Here is a 14,605-nt window from a genome sequence, read left to right on the forward strand (position 1 = left end):
GCTGTTCACAAACGCTCTCCATCCAACCTCACTGAGCTCCAGCTGTTTTGTAAGGAAGAATGGGCAAGAATTTCAGTCTCTCCATGTGCAAAACTGATAGAGATATACCCCAAGTGACTTGCAGCTGTAACTGCAGTAAAAGGTGGCGCTACAAAGTATTAACGCAAGGGGGCCGAATAATACTGCACGCCCCACTTTTCAGTGTTTTTTTTGTTAAAAAAGTTTGACACATGCAATAAATTTCATTCCACTTCACGATTGTGTCCCACTTGTTGTTGATTCTTCACAAAAAATTAAAATTTTATATCTTTATGTTTGAAGCCTGAAATGTGGCAAAAGGTTGAAAAGTTCAAGGGGGCCGAATACTTTTGCAAGGCACTATACCTCCATACTCCCCCAACAATTACACCATCCAATCCTGGGCTATTGCTACATTTAATTTAATTTTAATACATAGGGGTGGATAATTTGTATATGATCATTTGGACTAATTCTGCATAGAGAGAGACAGAGGACTTGTAGTGCATTACATATTATAACTAGCTATGCTTTAGACTAATCATGCATTAACGAACTAAAGAAATCCAGGGACATTAGAAAACATTATAAAAAATGCACTTTTAGATTTCATTTGTGGACAACTTTTTAGCTCTTTCTTGATAATAATCAAGTTTCACAAAATGCTCTTACCTGTGGATATGCAGCCCCAGACACAGGGAAGACAGTGGGACGGGGTACATGCTGCAGAGGGTGCCCCAGATATTGGGGCGTGCAGACAGTGGGGAGATGGGCCTGGATGGTGGTGTAGGGGTGAAGGCCCTGGCTGTGGGGGTGAGCCATAGCCTGCCCGGGCATGGCATGGGACTGGTAAATTGTGGACCCTACAGAGATGACGGGTACGACAGCGGCTGCAGTGACAGAAGCTGTGACTGCTGCCACCCCTGGAGACTCCATGTTGGCTCCATTGTCAAGAACACCACAGCTAGACTCTGGGGGCCTCCTGCCCGAACCTCCATTTGCCCCACATCGGCCAGATGTTTCCCGTTGTTGGCTTGATCCTCCACCCACTGACTGCTCATACAACCAGTACCACTGGTGAGCCACCTCAAACAGAACCTCAGGGTAGACACCTCCACCCTTGGCTGCTTCCTCTACTGCCATGCAGGCCTTCTCCAGCATGACATTGTCCTAGAGGAAGACAGGAAGTGATAGGGTCAGACATGAAGTGCAGTAATAATAATAAAAATATGAATAAATCAGGCCGGGGAGGGGTTTGGTTTCAGGGTTCATACACCTTTTCCAGGGTCAAATTCAAGCACCCTTTAAGCACTTTCAAGGTCCATTTTCAAAAATTAACACTGATACATTTTTATACAAATACATGCATATATACTCACAATTTTAGTCACATTAAAAGATGGTATTATGCAATAAGTCAGTTGACAGAAAACAATAACTGTTAATAGTTAATTCTGGAAACTTTATTCTCCAGATTGTGAGCAAATCCGGTTTAAAACAGCTCTTATGTTGCTGCCACGATGTAACTTGGTCTTACGCAGTAACCTGAACTATACCATTATTTTTATATATATATATATATATATACACACACACACACACACACACACACACACACACACCTCTGACCATATTAATTAATCTGGTCAGTCCTTTTGAATAAGTTATCTTATAATCTGTCAGTGTTCCGTAGTCATACTTTTAATCTTTAGTGAAAAGAATAGTTTCACACCTTTAGTGACTAGAGCCAGTATAAACTGGTAATTACGCTCACATTGCAAAATATATATACTTTTTTAACAGGAATGAGCTCGTCATGTTGTAACCATCACATTTAACAGCCTGTGTTTGGCAACAGGTTCATCTGTTACCATGTAAACCCAGCCCCATAGTACCTGCTCTTTGCACTGCACTAGAGCTCTCTGGATTTCATTAGGATTGAGGGCATGAGCGTGAGGCAGGCAGCTCAGGGCCAGCTCTGCTGCGGCCCGAACCATGTTTGGGTCCCTTGCTCGCGATGCTCGGTCTGCAAGGGATGCCACCTCTGGAGGGGTGAGGTGACCGTCCCAACACTCCACCAAAATGTTGAGCGCAGCACTGCCGATTTCCATGGCTTGGCCTGATAAGAGGAAAAAGGAAGAAAAGTGAGTGAATAAGGTGGACCATGAAAGCAAAGGAGGGTTTTTCTCTCAAACACATCTCGCTCACCAGTGATCCAGGACACATGGGAGGAATAGGTCCTGGACAGCCAGTTGGGTGAGACAAAGTTGTGGAGGCCAAGAGCATACAGGCCAATCTCAAAGGCACACAGGTGCAGGTTTCTGTGTGGACCTTGGTGCCCCCCGCTGGCTGAGGGCTGGGTGAAAATGGAGGTGGAGGAGTTGCCTCCAGCTTTGATCAGCACAGTCTTGGCCAGTTCAAAGTAAAAGTGAGCTGCTGCTTCTGAGGGCTGGTTGGGCACATGGGGGGCATGACACTCTGGACGTCGCCCTTTGTACCTAAACACAGAATGTATGACAAATTAATCTAAGTTAAAATAAATACATAAACTACGTATTTATCATTTCATTTTCCAACTGTAGTTTAGTTAGGTTTCAGCGAAGATTACAGAATAAAAGACACCCTTTAAGAAACACTGACCAAGTTTTATAAAGCCTGTTTGGCAGAAAGCACTGACGGCAAATTTGAGGCTGAGTCATCATTTGTTCTGTGCTTTCTCTCTCACTACAAGTCTAAATGCTGCTATAAAGCTATACTGCTGTTAGCGGTGTCGTGTTGGCATTAATTACGGTACAGCTCTACAATATATTGCAAAAAGTATTCCTTCACCTGCCACATATGAACCTGAGTAACATCCACTCTTAATCCAGAGGGTCTAATATGATGTGGGCCCACCCTTCGCAGCTGTAACAGCTTCAGCTCTTCTGGGACTTTGTGACTGTGGAATATTTTGTAATGTTATTAAATAATGTGAAATTCCCTATTTTGATTTCCTCCAGTATTTTGTTATTATGGCTAGATGGAAGGCTCCATAGTATCATGTTATTGTCTTCATATAATAGAAGATATACAAGATATATTCGTCAGTTATCCTTTGATTGGAATGTTCGGATAGACAACTGGGTCAATAAATGACTATGCTTCTTATTACTCTGTCAAATGGCATGCAGACTGCTGCTGTACTGTTGCTTGACCCCTTTGCAAAGGTAAATTAAAACCACATAAAGACAACCTGTTCATGTAGATGGATTTATTTCAGATTTCCTTAACAGTCTGGTGTCAGAAAAATGGGATCCCTTGGCTGGATCTGGTGTGAGACGGTGGTAACTTTCCAGCCTCTAACCTCTAACCTGCCCTCTGGCAGGAGCTACAGGAGCATCAAAGCCAGAACAAACAGACCCAGGAACAGTTTCTTCACCAGAGCAATCACCACCCTGAACTCTCACACTCACCCACTGTAACTGTGCAACACCCACATCTCTGTGCAATATTATATTATTCATACTGAACAATAATTATTACCCCTATATTGTGTAATATCCAGTATTCATTCACCAAGTGCAATTCTCACCATCTTCCTTATTATATGTATACACTTATTTCATTTTTTACAATGTATATATTTTCATACATTTTATTTTCTGTATATTTGTAGAAGAAGACTAGACACAAGTTATATTTTATATTTTAGAAAGTTTGACTTTCTGTTGCATGGCACTGAACAGGAGTGGCCCTCCAATCTCATTGTACATCCTGTATAATGACAATAAAGGGATTCTATTCTATTCTATTCACATAGTTGAGAAACAAGAGGGACAATGGTTTGCACTGCAGACCCACTCTCTCCTTAAACAGGGAGAGATGTGAAATAAATAGAAAGGCAAAAACCCCATCTGGTCTAGATGTTATTGCAGGGCAGAGTAAACCCTGTGTTGTGGGAGCAGTTCAGATTCACTGTGATGATCACATCTAAAACAGAGATTAAGCAGAATAAAGATAAAGCCCCAGATAGAGAAACTGGACAGCTGTGAACATGGGAAACAAGTCTGGCACAGAAAAGAGCATCTCTGATGATGCTTCAGTCGATGGATCAGCTGTGTCAGGTCTCTGCTGGACTATTTCAGTAGGACTGCTGTAGAACAGTTTTTAGGCCTGCCACATCTTCCTTTGTCCTGTATTTGTCAACTTTAGTCAATTTTTTAAGGATACACTGCACAGCAAGGCCAGCTAAGACTGATAAAACAAACCAGAAGGGAGCACATACACACCTGTACAGAAACCAATGTGTTCAAACATTCTAGAGACTATGAATACTGCTGACTCAACAACTGTGAAAATGAGAGAAATACCCCACAGCCGAATGCTGAAATTTTGTCTATGTAGAGATGATTAACTAGATATGATAGAGATAAAGTTAAACACAGCGATTCCTTATTGTGACCTGAGTGGTCCAAGGCCTCTCCGAGCTCACCTCCATACGTGGCACTTTTGTTTAAACTGGGGAATTTTCCTGTTTAAACAAAAGCCAGATCAACACCTCTCATACTAAAGAAGCCAGCTATACATCAATATTCAGGAAAAACATTCATGAGTAATTGAGATTAATTGGTAGAAAATAAGTATTATCAAATGTATGAATGTCAAGTTGATTGTGATTTCTGAAGGGAAGTTTGCACACAAGCCTGCACAACTGCAGTTTGATTTTTTTAATCTGATTTGGGTTTTTTTTGCCATCTTGCCTTCTGTGCACATTTCAACTTTTAGCATGCATCCACTGCACAGTTTTATAATCAAAGCCAATGTTGAGGAAGATGAGTATGTTTACCTGCTAGTGTCAGTACTCTTGGCCCTGGCCCCGCCTCCTGCCCTGCGAGAGCCACTGGAGGAGGAGGAGCCTAAAGAATCAGATGAAGAACTACTGATGCTGTCACTGTCCTGGCCCCGGCCCCAAGAAGCTGCTGCCCAGCCGCTCCGCATCGGTCGCCGGCTGAGAGTAGGAGAACTGTCTGAGGTGGTCTCTGGAGCACTGCTATCAATACTCGCCATGCCTGTCCATAAAACATCAACATCTTGTTTGGCCTCTACATTATATATTATACATTATTTTTTTTACTTATTGTGGAGCCATTTCATTAAGGTCATTTCAATAAACTAAAAAAAAAAAAATACCAATTATACATATGAGACAAAACTGAGTTCCTATCTGATAATGTGACTGTGCTTCTGAATGAGTGGAAGCATTGTTCTGTATAAAAAAAAAAAAAGATATTACTTAGAATAATATCAATAATACAGTTATTAATAACTGTGTACCAGTGTGTTTCTTCTTCTGCCGTACAGGTGAGCCCCAGCAGCGCTGGCTATATCCACAGCGTGCCCCCAGTGCCAGCCGACTGGGCACTGTGACCTCTTTAAATGGAGCAATCTCATTCTGCTGATCACTTGAAGATGAAGGCCCATCTGAAAGAGCAAGAACAGATCATGAGGTCTCTCTCTCTCTACATGTTCACAGCATTAGTGAACATGCATGTAGAAAAGCCTAAAACTATACAATGAAAATTTCTCCAATTAGAAATACAGTTGAAACTTAGTTATAAAGACAGGTGGAAACCAAGAGGCGTGGCAGGAGAGTTCTTACCATGCTCCTTGGTCTCAGCAGCACCCTCCCCTGCTGTGTTGCTTGGTACTGGGTTCAGATCAGCCTGAGGAGCCACCTCCTCTCCACCAAGTGTCAGAGCAGAGGAAGAGCTTGAGGATGAAGCCACCAAAGTAGCTGCTGAGGAAGATGATGGAGCATGTTTGGAGACACCCCCTGTGGCCCCACCCACCCCACTGTGGCTGGAGGCTGTGTGTTTGGATGGACTACGCTGACTGCCAGCTGCTGGCTTGCTTGAGTAGAAGGAGCTTAGAGTTTGGGGCTTATGGGTCTGACTCTCCCTGTCCAACAACTTGTCCAATATCTAAGGATGAGGGTGGGCAGGAAAGAGAGAACACAGTGAGTAAGAAAACATTTACACTTTGTTTCTGACAAACCACATGCACATGCAGTGTATGCAGTGCACAGAAGAGGTTAGCATTCATGGATTCACAATAGAAATTTATTTGAAAACATCAAACGCTAAAGGCGGTGTTTGTCCCCCGCTGCCCCAAAAGAGCCGACCAAAAACATCCCAGATCTCATTTACTGCACCTTCAACGTTCTCAGTCAGAGTCTGTCTTTAAATGCTTATATTTAGTTTACCACCTATTATTGATTTAGGGGATACCCATATTAACTGCTGATAGTACCATTAATGCCCAAGCAGAAGCTTAGCCTACCCAATACAAATGTAACCTTGTAATGTAAATGTACCTAAAGTAAAAGTGCTTTTTATTTTTCAATTCAGTGAACTGCTGTATTTGTTAAGCTTCAAAAGCCCACTGAGAACTTCCTTCATATGAATCAATTACCTAACATTATTATCAGGAAAGGAAGAAGTGAGGGAAGTTCTTTGAATGATCAGTCACCTGGGAGCAGAAATAGTCTGTTCAGCTTGTTAACTGGCAAGCTGATATTGGTTGATTTCAGTAGTTGAGCTACTCTAATGCAACATCTGTTTATTACTGGAAACAACATGATTATCTGTAATCAACAGATGATGTTGAGCGCATGGTGAATGTGACACATCTGGGAAAGGAAAGGCTCATTTCAAGTACTGATCAGTTAAAGCCTTTCAGACTATCAGGCAGACCCTCCCATTCATATACAGGTTCTCTTTCAGTCTTTCCTGTGGGACAGTTCCCCACTCACTCTCTAAGTTTGATGCATCTCCATCCCTCAGGCATTCTCTGGTGAATTTTAAATTCCACCACCTTTCATAGAATTAATGTGAGAGTTACAGATATATCTGACAGCTAGGTGGAGGCAGGATTCATCCAGAGGAGAGCTATTTTATATCGAACCATTCCATCCTGTAAACCTGAGATCTGTATTACAGCTGACATGTACAGTGTGCAGAAACATCATTTACCATCAGATTCTGACCTGTCTGTGTACTGAAGTTACACAGCAACTGTAGCATGTGTGTAAATGCACACAGCACCTTTTTTCTGTATGCCACGTAATGTTAGGTACAGTGGCTTTTAAAAGTATTCATACCCCTTGAACTTTTCCATATTTTGTCACATTACAACCACAAACATAAATATATTTCACTGGAATTTAATGTGAAACACCGACACAAAGTGGTTACAATTGTGAAGTGGAAAGAAAATTATACATGGTTCAAAACATTTTTTACAAATAAAAAACTGAAAAGTGTGGTGTGCAAAAGTATTGAGCCCCCTTTTCTCTGAGTGCAACCAGTTGCATTCAGAAGTTGCCTGATGACTGCTAATGACTACAAAGAGTCCACCTGTGTGTAATCTAATCTCAGTACAAATACAGCTGCTCCGTGACGGCCTCAGAGGTTGGTTAAGAGAATATTGGGGAGTAAACAGCATCATGAAGTCCAAAGAACACAGCAGACAGTTTGTGACTGAAAGGTGAGGACACAGCAGGTGTGTGTTGGAGGCTGCAGTTATTGGATATGAATTTGTAGGAGTTTCCCTTTCATGGCAAGAGAACATTTAAAAGAATCATACAACCTGATTTAGATTTGATCGGTTCTACTCAGGTTGAAGGGGTTTATACAGCAGGCCTCAAACCCATTTACACACACACACACACTTTTTTCTAACCCTAAGTGGTTTTAGTTAATATTTACACACACTCACTCCAACAAGCGCATCAGGGGCAACTTAGGGTTCATTATCTTGCTTCGAACCACGAAGCTTCCGATTTACAGATGACCTGAGCTACCTCCTAAACCACAGCCACCCTAATGAGAACGAGTGCATAAACGTGCCGGGTGGATGGGACAAAGCTGTGAGCGCAGTGCTTACAACTTTGTCTGTTTTAAAACTCTTCACTCAGTCATCACCCTGAGTCCCTTTCTGCTCTTCACTGACGATACCAAAATCTTAGTGAAACTGAGCAGAACTGAAATGAATTAAGTGTGTTTCAGGTTGTTTGTCGCATTTCTGGACAGAGTTTGGTTCATAACTAAGACGTCTCTGCACTTCTTTTCTCAGCAGCACATGCACAGTAATTTTTATGTTCTTATTTAAACTTCTCTCCACATTGAAATGTTCGTCACAAACTAACTGTTACTGTGACTGTGTTAGTGTGTCGGATCTGATCTGCAAATTAAGATGTGTAATATTGTCTTTAATAGGTACCTTCAGCATCACACAGCATGAAGAAAAAACAGCAACACACATTTACACACGTGGCACCATAACAATAACTTCACAAACACATGGACAGCTACGGATCTGATTCTGGATCAACAGTAAATGTTTGGTGTTCTACACTTTGTACAGGTCAGCTGTTATGTGCAGATTTTATATTTTTATGTTGGAATCGTTTGCAGAGCTTTCTCAAATCAGCACATTTTTAAAACCTTTTCTGCACGATCTCTAAATGCTGTGAAATTTTAGCTTCATATAATCAAATGATTTCCAAGATATAAGAAAAAAATGAAAAATATGCATGTTTAACAAAAAATTTTAGTTATATCTGGTAACTCCAGAATTTAGTAGTATTTGGATCAGACCAACTACCGATATTTTCGTTTTAGATATTTTTCGTTTTACAACGTAACTTGTGGTCAGTTAACAATATTGGACTTTACAGGACAGGTTTAATTAGTTTTTTCATATTACAAGCATCCTGTTCCAGGTCAGTTACTCACTTTGGACTATTTTCCATTTTGGAAAGGAATAAATTGAACTGGTCATGGCTCTGAAATTCAGGATCACAATCATTACTGAACTGCACATGCCACTACACCACTGGTGAGTTCTGAGACTGTAATGTAGCTGTTACCTTCTTGAGCTTGCTCTGGTCATCCTTATAGGTGATCATGAGAGCAAGAGCCAGGTCGCCCTTCACCCGTCTAGTTCCTTCACACAGCAGAGGATGCTCTGCCTCACTGACTGTGGTCTTCATACCTGCAGCCACAGAGAAAGGATACAGTGGAAAGATTGTGAGGAGAAACAGTGAGCAGTATGTACAAAGACAGAGGATGGGGGAGATGATACTGACAAACACTGACATGACGTAACCCAGATATGAATAAAACAAAGCATGAATAAATGTACCAAGTGCAGCAACAGCAGCCTCAAAGCCCAGCTCTTCATCCCCAGGCATCTCATTGTTGCGGTTGCGACTCGGTGGACGGGAACCCGTTGGAGACACAACTGCACAAACAATATTAGAAAGGTGAAAGGGACATGAATTCTTCAGTCGCTCTCCTTTAAAATGTCTAAATCTATTAGTCAAAAATAGCAGCTCCTTCATTCATTCTGCCACACAGCTTCAACACTAAAATAAAGCTAGTAGATAACACAGACATGTCTGCTTTAACACTGCACAGAAAGGCACTGATTTATTATTACTGTATAACTTTGTTTTTATTTTATTCTATTTGTATCAGACTAAACACCCTGTTGAAGACCTCAAGAGGCCTAGTGATTAACAGTAACTATGTCACTAGCTCAGCACCCGGTTGCCCATGATTTGTCTGTATCACAACTGTCAAATAAAATGTTAAATATAATAAAACTAAAATGTAAGCATAAGGATTTAAACTTTAAGAAAATCTTTGATCTTTTTTTTTTTAAATATGGGCGAGTAGCCTTAAAACAATGGCATGGTTGTGCTTTCATCCAAAACCAACAAGAAGAGCTTTGACTATTTCAAGTAAAACACATAAAAACTACGACTGAAGTTAAGGGTTAGGTGCATACCTGGGTACAAAGTACATCAAAGATGAAGCTGGCCAACATGAGAGGTAGCACAGGCCTTGTAATCACAGAAGCTCCCGTCCCTGAGCTGCTCTGCTCGCTCTCTGATGGCAGACATCTCCACCAGACCCAGAGGGATCTTCTTCAACAGAGCTACCACCTCTGACTCCTGGTAGGCCAGCTTCACCTGATGGGCCCAGACACATGTAGTCAGTGCATTTGACACACATTTATGTGCCAACAGTTAGTATGTGTGTTCACTGTGTGGACACAATGTGTGCTTTAAGTAACAAATGGAGTCTTTGTACCTCAAACTCATGACCCAACCTTTTGTTGTAAAAGCTGAACTTAGTGAATTTATTCGGTCCAAATGTAAATCAGCTTTTTCCCCCAAAATATTTTTCTTACGTTTTCTTAATTGCACATTTCACTGAACTATGGACATGTCTACAGGTCATAAGTAAATCATAAAACTAATGCCGAACATTTATTTAATTCTTTGGTAACAAAAAATAAATTAAAAAAGCTTAGATATGTAGAAATTAAAAGCAAATGTAAGAATTGTTATTCTACCACTGATTACTTTTTAGCATCTCTGGAATGCACAGCTGGTGCCATGATACTATTGTAATTTCAGATCATATATACTGTTTAGTTTATACAGATGTCCAGCTGTGCCTAGATGCCATTTTCAAGTTTGTATCTTGAAGGAACAGCAATTATACTAAATCTAAAACACAACAGACTCTGTGCAGAAATAAAAGTTATTCAAGGAAAGAAGTCCATCAGAAAAGTGATGGACACAAACAGTTCCCCCACTCTTCTGCGATCTGAGTTCAAGTTAGTGGCCTCCAGAGAAGCTGCAAGTCTCTTAAGACTTAATATTTAATGATCATGATGAGAAGTTCTGGCATTCTGGCAGCTGTTACCTCCTGCAAACAGGAGGTGCTACTGTTTTGTAATAGCCAATAGGATTGATGTAAGTGAGGCAGGAATTCATTCATTATTTACTGCTATGCTAAATGTATTCAAATTGCACAATTAAAAGTACTTTCATAGCAAAAAAAAACTCATAGTGTAATTTAATTTGATTAACAGCACTAGTACAATTATTAATAAAAAGATAATAAATAAAAAGGTGATACAAGTATAAAACAACCTTCTCTTATTCACTTTGCAGTTAGAAAAATCCTCAGATGACAAACAGTGGGCTAAGGAAATGAAAAGAAGTATGAACCAGCATTTTGCTTGGATATTGGATGCAACCAATGAAAAGTTTGTACCACTTGTAGCAGCTGCCTGCTTTGTCAACCCTACTGTGTGTGAAACCCTTGTGATGTGGCCTATGAAAATATACAGGAACTACTGAAACAAGCAGAGGAGTATGTGATCCAGCTCACAGAGGCACATTCACAACACGAGGATCAGTGATGGAGAGGAGCACAGGAAGAACCGGAAGCAGCTCCACCACATCAAAGCAGTCAGTTTTAAGGTTTCTTTCAAATGCCACACAAAGGCTATAAAGAGGATCTCCACAAGCAGCATGAGGCAGCAGCAGATCAGAAAGTATGAGGGATAATCTTCACAACCCATCACTTGTGACCCAGGAATAGACTTTTGGCTGAAAAAAGTAACACTTTTTAACATTTGACTTATTGGCTATGCCAGCTTTGCAAGCTCACTAATTTTTTTTCCTTAATATTTTGTTTAAGTCAATACTGGCATTATAGGGCTTTTTATTTTTCTTTGTATGTGCTAAAGAATTTCAGCTACACTATTTAACTGTAAACGCTGAATTATAGAAATTGTTTAATTCTAATATTTGAGTTATTCTAAGTTCAGGGAGAGCAGGTATGATGGCATTATAGCTTAAGCACTTTTTTGAATGTTTTTGAGAATTTGTTGAAAAACACAATAAGGGAACTGTTTACCCTGCACAGGATAAGGTTACTGGGGCCCCAACCTGGAGCTAGGCCTGGGGAGGGAGTTCAAGGGAGAGTGTCTGGTGGCCGGGCATTAGTGTATGGTGCCTGACCAGGCTCAGCCGGAAGAGGAGACATGGGACCGTCTATTTAACAATATTACAGCAAAACTACCAGTTAGATCCTCCACCACCAACAGGAGGCATCATAGGGGTCGGGTGCATTGTGTGTCGGGCAGTGGCCAAGGGCAGAGGCCCTGGTGGGCTGATCCCTGGCTATTGGGACATGGAACGTCACCTCTCTGGTAGAGAAGGAGCCTGAGCTAGTGGGTCAGGTTGAGAGATAACGGCTATATATAGTCAGGCTCACCTCAACACATGGCCGGGGCTCTGGAGCCAGTTTCCTGGAGAGGGGCTGGACTCTATTTTAGTCTGGAGTTGCCCTCGGTAAGAGGCGGCGATCTGGGGTGGGTATCTTGTATCCCCTCGGCTTGCTGCCTGTAAGTTGGAGTTCTCATGGGTGGACGAGAGGGTTGCTTCCCTGCGCCTTTGGGCCGGGGAACAGGTCCCAACTATTGTTTACACTTATGTGCCAAATGGCAGTTCACTGGACACCATGTTTGAACATGAGGATATCCGTAAGTGAACGTGGCACCAGGACACCCTAGATCACATGTCGATGATTGAATTTGTAATTGTATCATCAGATCTGCAGCTGTATGTTCTAGACAGTGAACAGAGGAGCTGAGCTTTCAACTGATCACCACCTGGTGGTGAGTTGGATCAGGTGGCGGGGGTAGGATGCTGGACAGACCCAGTGTACCTAACCGTATCATGAGGGTGCGCTGGGAATGCCTGGCAGTGGCCCCAGGCCGCGAGATCGTCAACTCCCACCTCTGGCAGAACCTCAACAGCATTCCGGAGGTGGCTGTGGACATTGAGTCCAAATGGACCTCATTCTACACCTCCATTGTTGAGGTTGCTGCTCAGAGCTGTGGCTGCAAGGTGGTTGGTGCCTGTCATGGTGGTAATCCCCAAACCTGATGGTGGTCAACTGAGGGTGAAGGGAGCCATCAAGCTGAATAAGGTGTACTATCGGGCTTGGATAGCCTGTGGGAATCTGGGAAGCAGCTGACGGGTACCAGCAGGCCAAGTGGAATGTGGCTCAGGTCATGGCTGAAGCAAAAACTCGGGTGTTGGGAGGAGTTCAGTGAGGCCATAGAAAAAGACTTTTAGACAGCCTCGAAGCGCTTCTGGCAAACCATCAAGTTACCCAGGCGGGAGAAAGTGGTGCTCTACTCACACAGTCTATAGTGCAGGTGGTTGGGTGCTAATGACTTCAACTGAGGCTATAGTCATGCATTCTGTAGTGGAAGCAGAGTCTGGGGATGAGGGGAGACGACTCACCCATCACTGGGGTGAGGTCACTGAGGTAGTTAAACCACTCCTTGGTGGCAGGGCCCCTGAGGTGGACGAGATTCACCCTGAGTTCCTGAAGGCTCTGCATGTTGTAGGGCTGTCTTGGTTGACCACACCCTCTGCAACATTGCATGGAGAACTGGGGCGGTTGCCACTGAATTGGCAGACCAGGGTGGTGGTCCCCATCTTTAAGAAGGGAGGACCGCAGGGTGTGCTCCAACTTTTGGGCGATCACACTCCTCAGCCTCCCCGCTAAGGTCTACGCCTGGGTGCTGGAAAGGAGGATCCATCCGTTAGTCAAACTTCGGATTTAAGAGGGACCAATGTGGTTTTCGTCCTGGTTGCGGAACGCTGGACCAGGTCGTCATCCTCTCGAGAATATTCGAGTGGTGGTGGTAGTGGGGGCCTCACCTATGGTCATGAGCTTTTGGGTAGTGACCGAAAGAAAGAGATTGCGACTATAAGAGGCAAAAATGAGCTTCCACTGAATGGCGGCTGGCCTCTCCCTTGAAGATAGGTGAGGAGTGCAGCCATTTGGGAGGGGCTCAAACTAGAGCAGAGGTGGTTCGGGCATCCGATTAGGATGGCTTCCTGGGCTCCTCTTGTCTTGGGTGAAAGTGTTCTGGGAAAGTCCTTCTGGGAAGTGGCCCTGGGTTAGACCCAGGACATGCTGAGAGAGATTATATCTCTCGGCTGGCCTGGAATGCCTTGTGGTCCCCCTGGACGAGCTGGAGGAGGTGGCTGGTGAGACGGAGGTCTGGGCTTCTCTTTTTTTGTGCAAGTGTATATAATGACTTTAAATGATTGAAGTGAACTGAAAGAAAAATCTTACAATTTTACCCCCTTTATATTTTAGTCAACTGAATCGACTGCAGATTTAGTCGACTATATTCTTATAATTAGTCGACTAATCCTGGACTAAAACTAAAAGCAATTCAAATGACAAAATTATGACTAAAACTAATCAAAATTTGCTGTCAACACTGCATTGGTGGCATGGTTACACAGTGATGCTGTGTGCTTTTGGAATTTGAATCGTTGCACCTTGGTTTGCCTTCGTAATGAATATGTTTGTGACTATGTTTTGATTGTGAATTTCTCTAATATGTTAAAGGGGTTGATTACACAGCACCTATTCAAGTACTCTGGTTTGTGTGCTGTATGCAGCTCATGGTTTTGTTTTTCACGTGTTTGGGATGTATTTGAATGTGCAATATTTACACTGCAAGCAAGCATCTGAAAACTGTGTTTTATTAATTTCTTGTGTGTAGGTTCTCAGTCATCCAGGTCATAGTAGAAAGGGGGCGACTGGACTTCTTTTTGTTTCTTGAAGACGTTTCACCTCTCATCCGAAAGGTTCTTCAGTTCTTCAAACCAAAAGGTGGAGAGACCCAGGTATTTAAACCCCAGTGGGCGTAG

General features: G+C 42.5%; 1 protein-coding gene across 1 annotated transcript in view; it reads right to left on the reverse strand.

Moving 5' to 3' along the window:
- Positions 1–14,605, reverse strand: part of zswim8 (zinc finger, SWIM-type containing 8) — a 68,074-nt gene that overhangs the window by 13,636 nt on the left and 39,833 nt on the right. The window contains 10 exon segments of the mRNA XM_030725433.1: positions 691–1,188; positions 1,914–2,137; positions 2,227–2,516; positions 4,844–5,066; positions 5,332–5,478; positions 5,657–5,978; positions 8,927–9,051; positions 9,202–9,303; positions 9,852–9,906; positions 9,908–10,033. Coding sequence (XP_030581293.1) covers positions 691–1,188; positions 1,914–2,137; positions 2,227–2,516; positions 4,844–5,066; positions 5,332–5,478; positions 5,657–5,978; positions 8,927–9,051; positions 9,202–9,303; positions 9,852–9,906; positions 9,908–10,033 — 2,112 coding nt within the window.

Source organism: Archocentrus centrarchus, unplaced genomic scaffold (genome assembly GCF_007364275.1).
Source record: "Archocentrus centrarchus isolate MPI-CPG fArcCen1 unplaced genomic scaffold, fArcCen1 scaffold_55_ctg1, whole genome shotgun sequence".
Taxonomy (NCBI): Eukaryota; Metazoa; Chordata; class Actinopteri; order Cichliformes; family Cichlidae; genus Archocentrus; species Archocentrus centrarchus.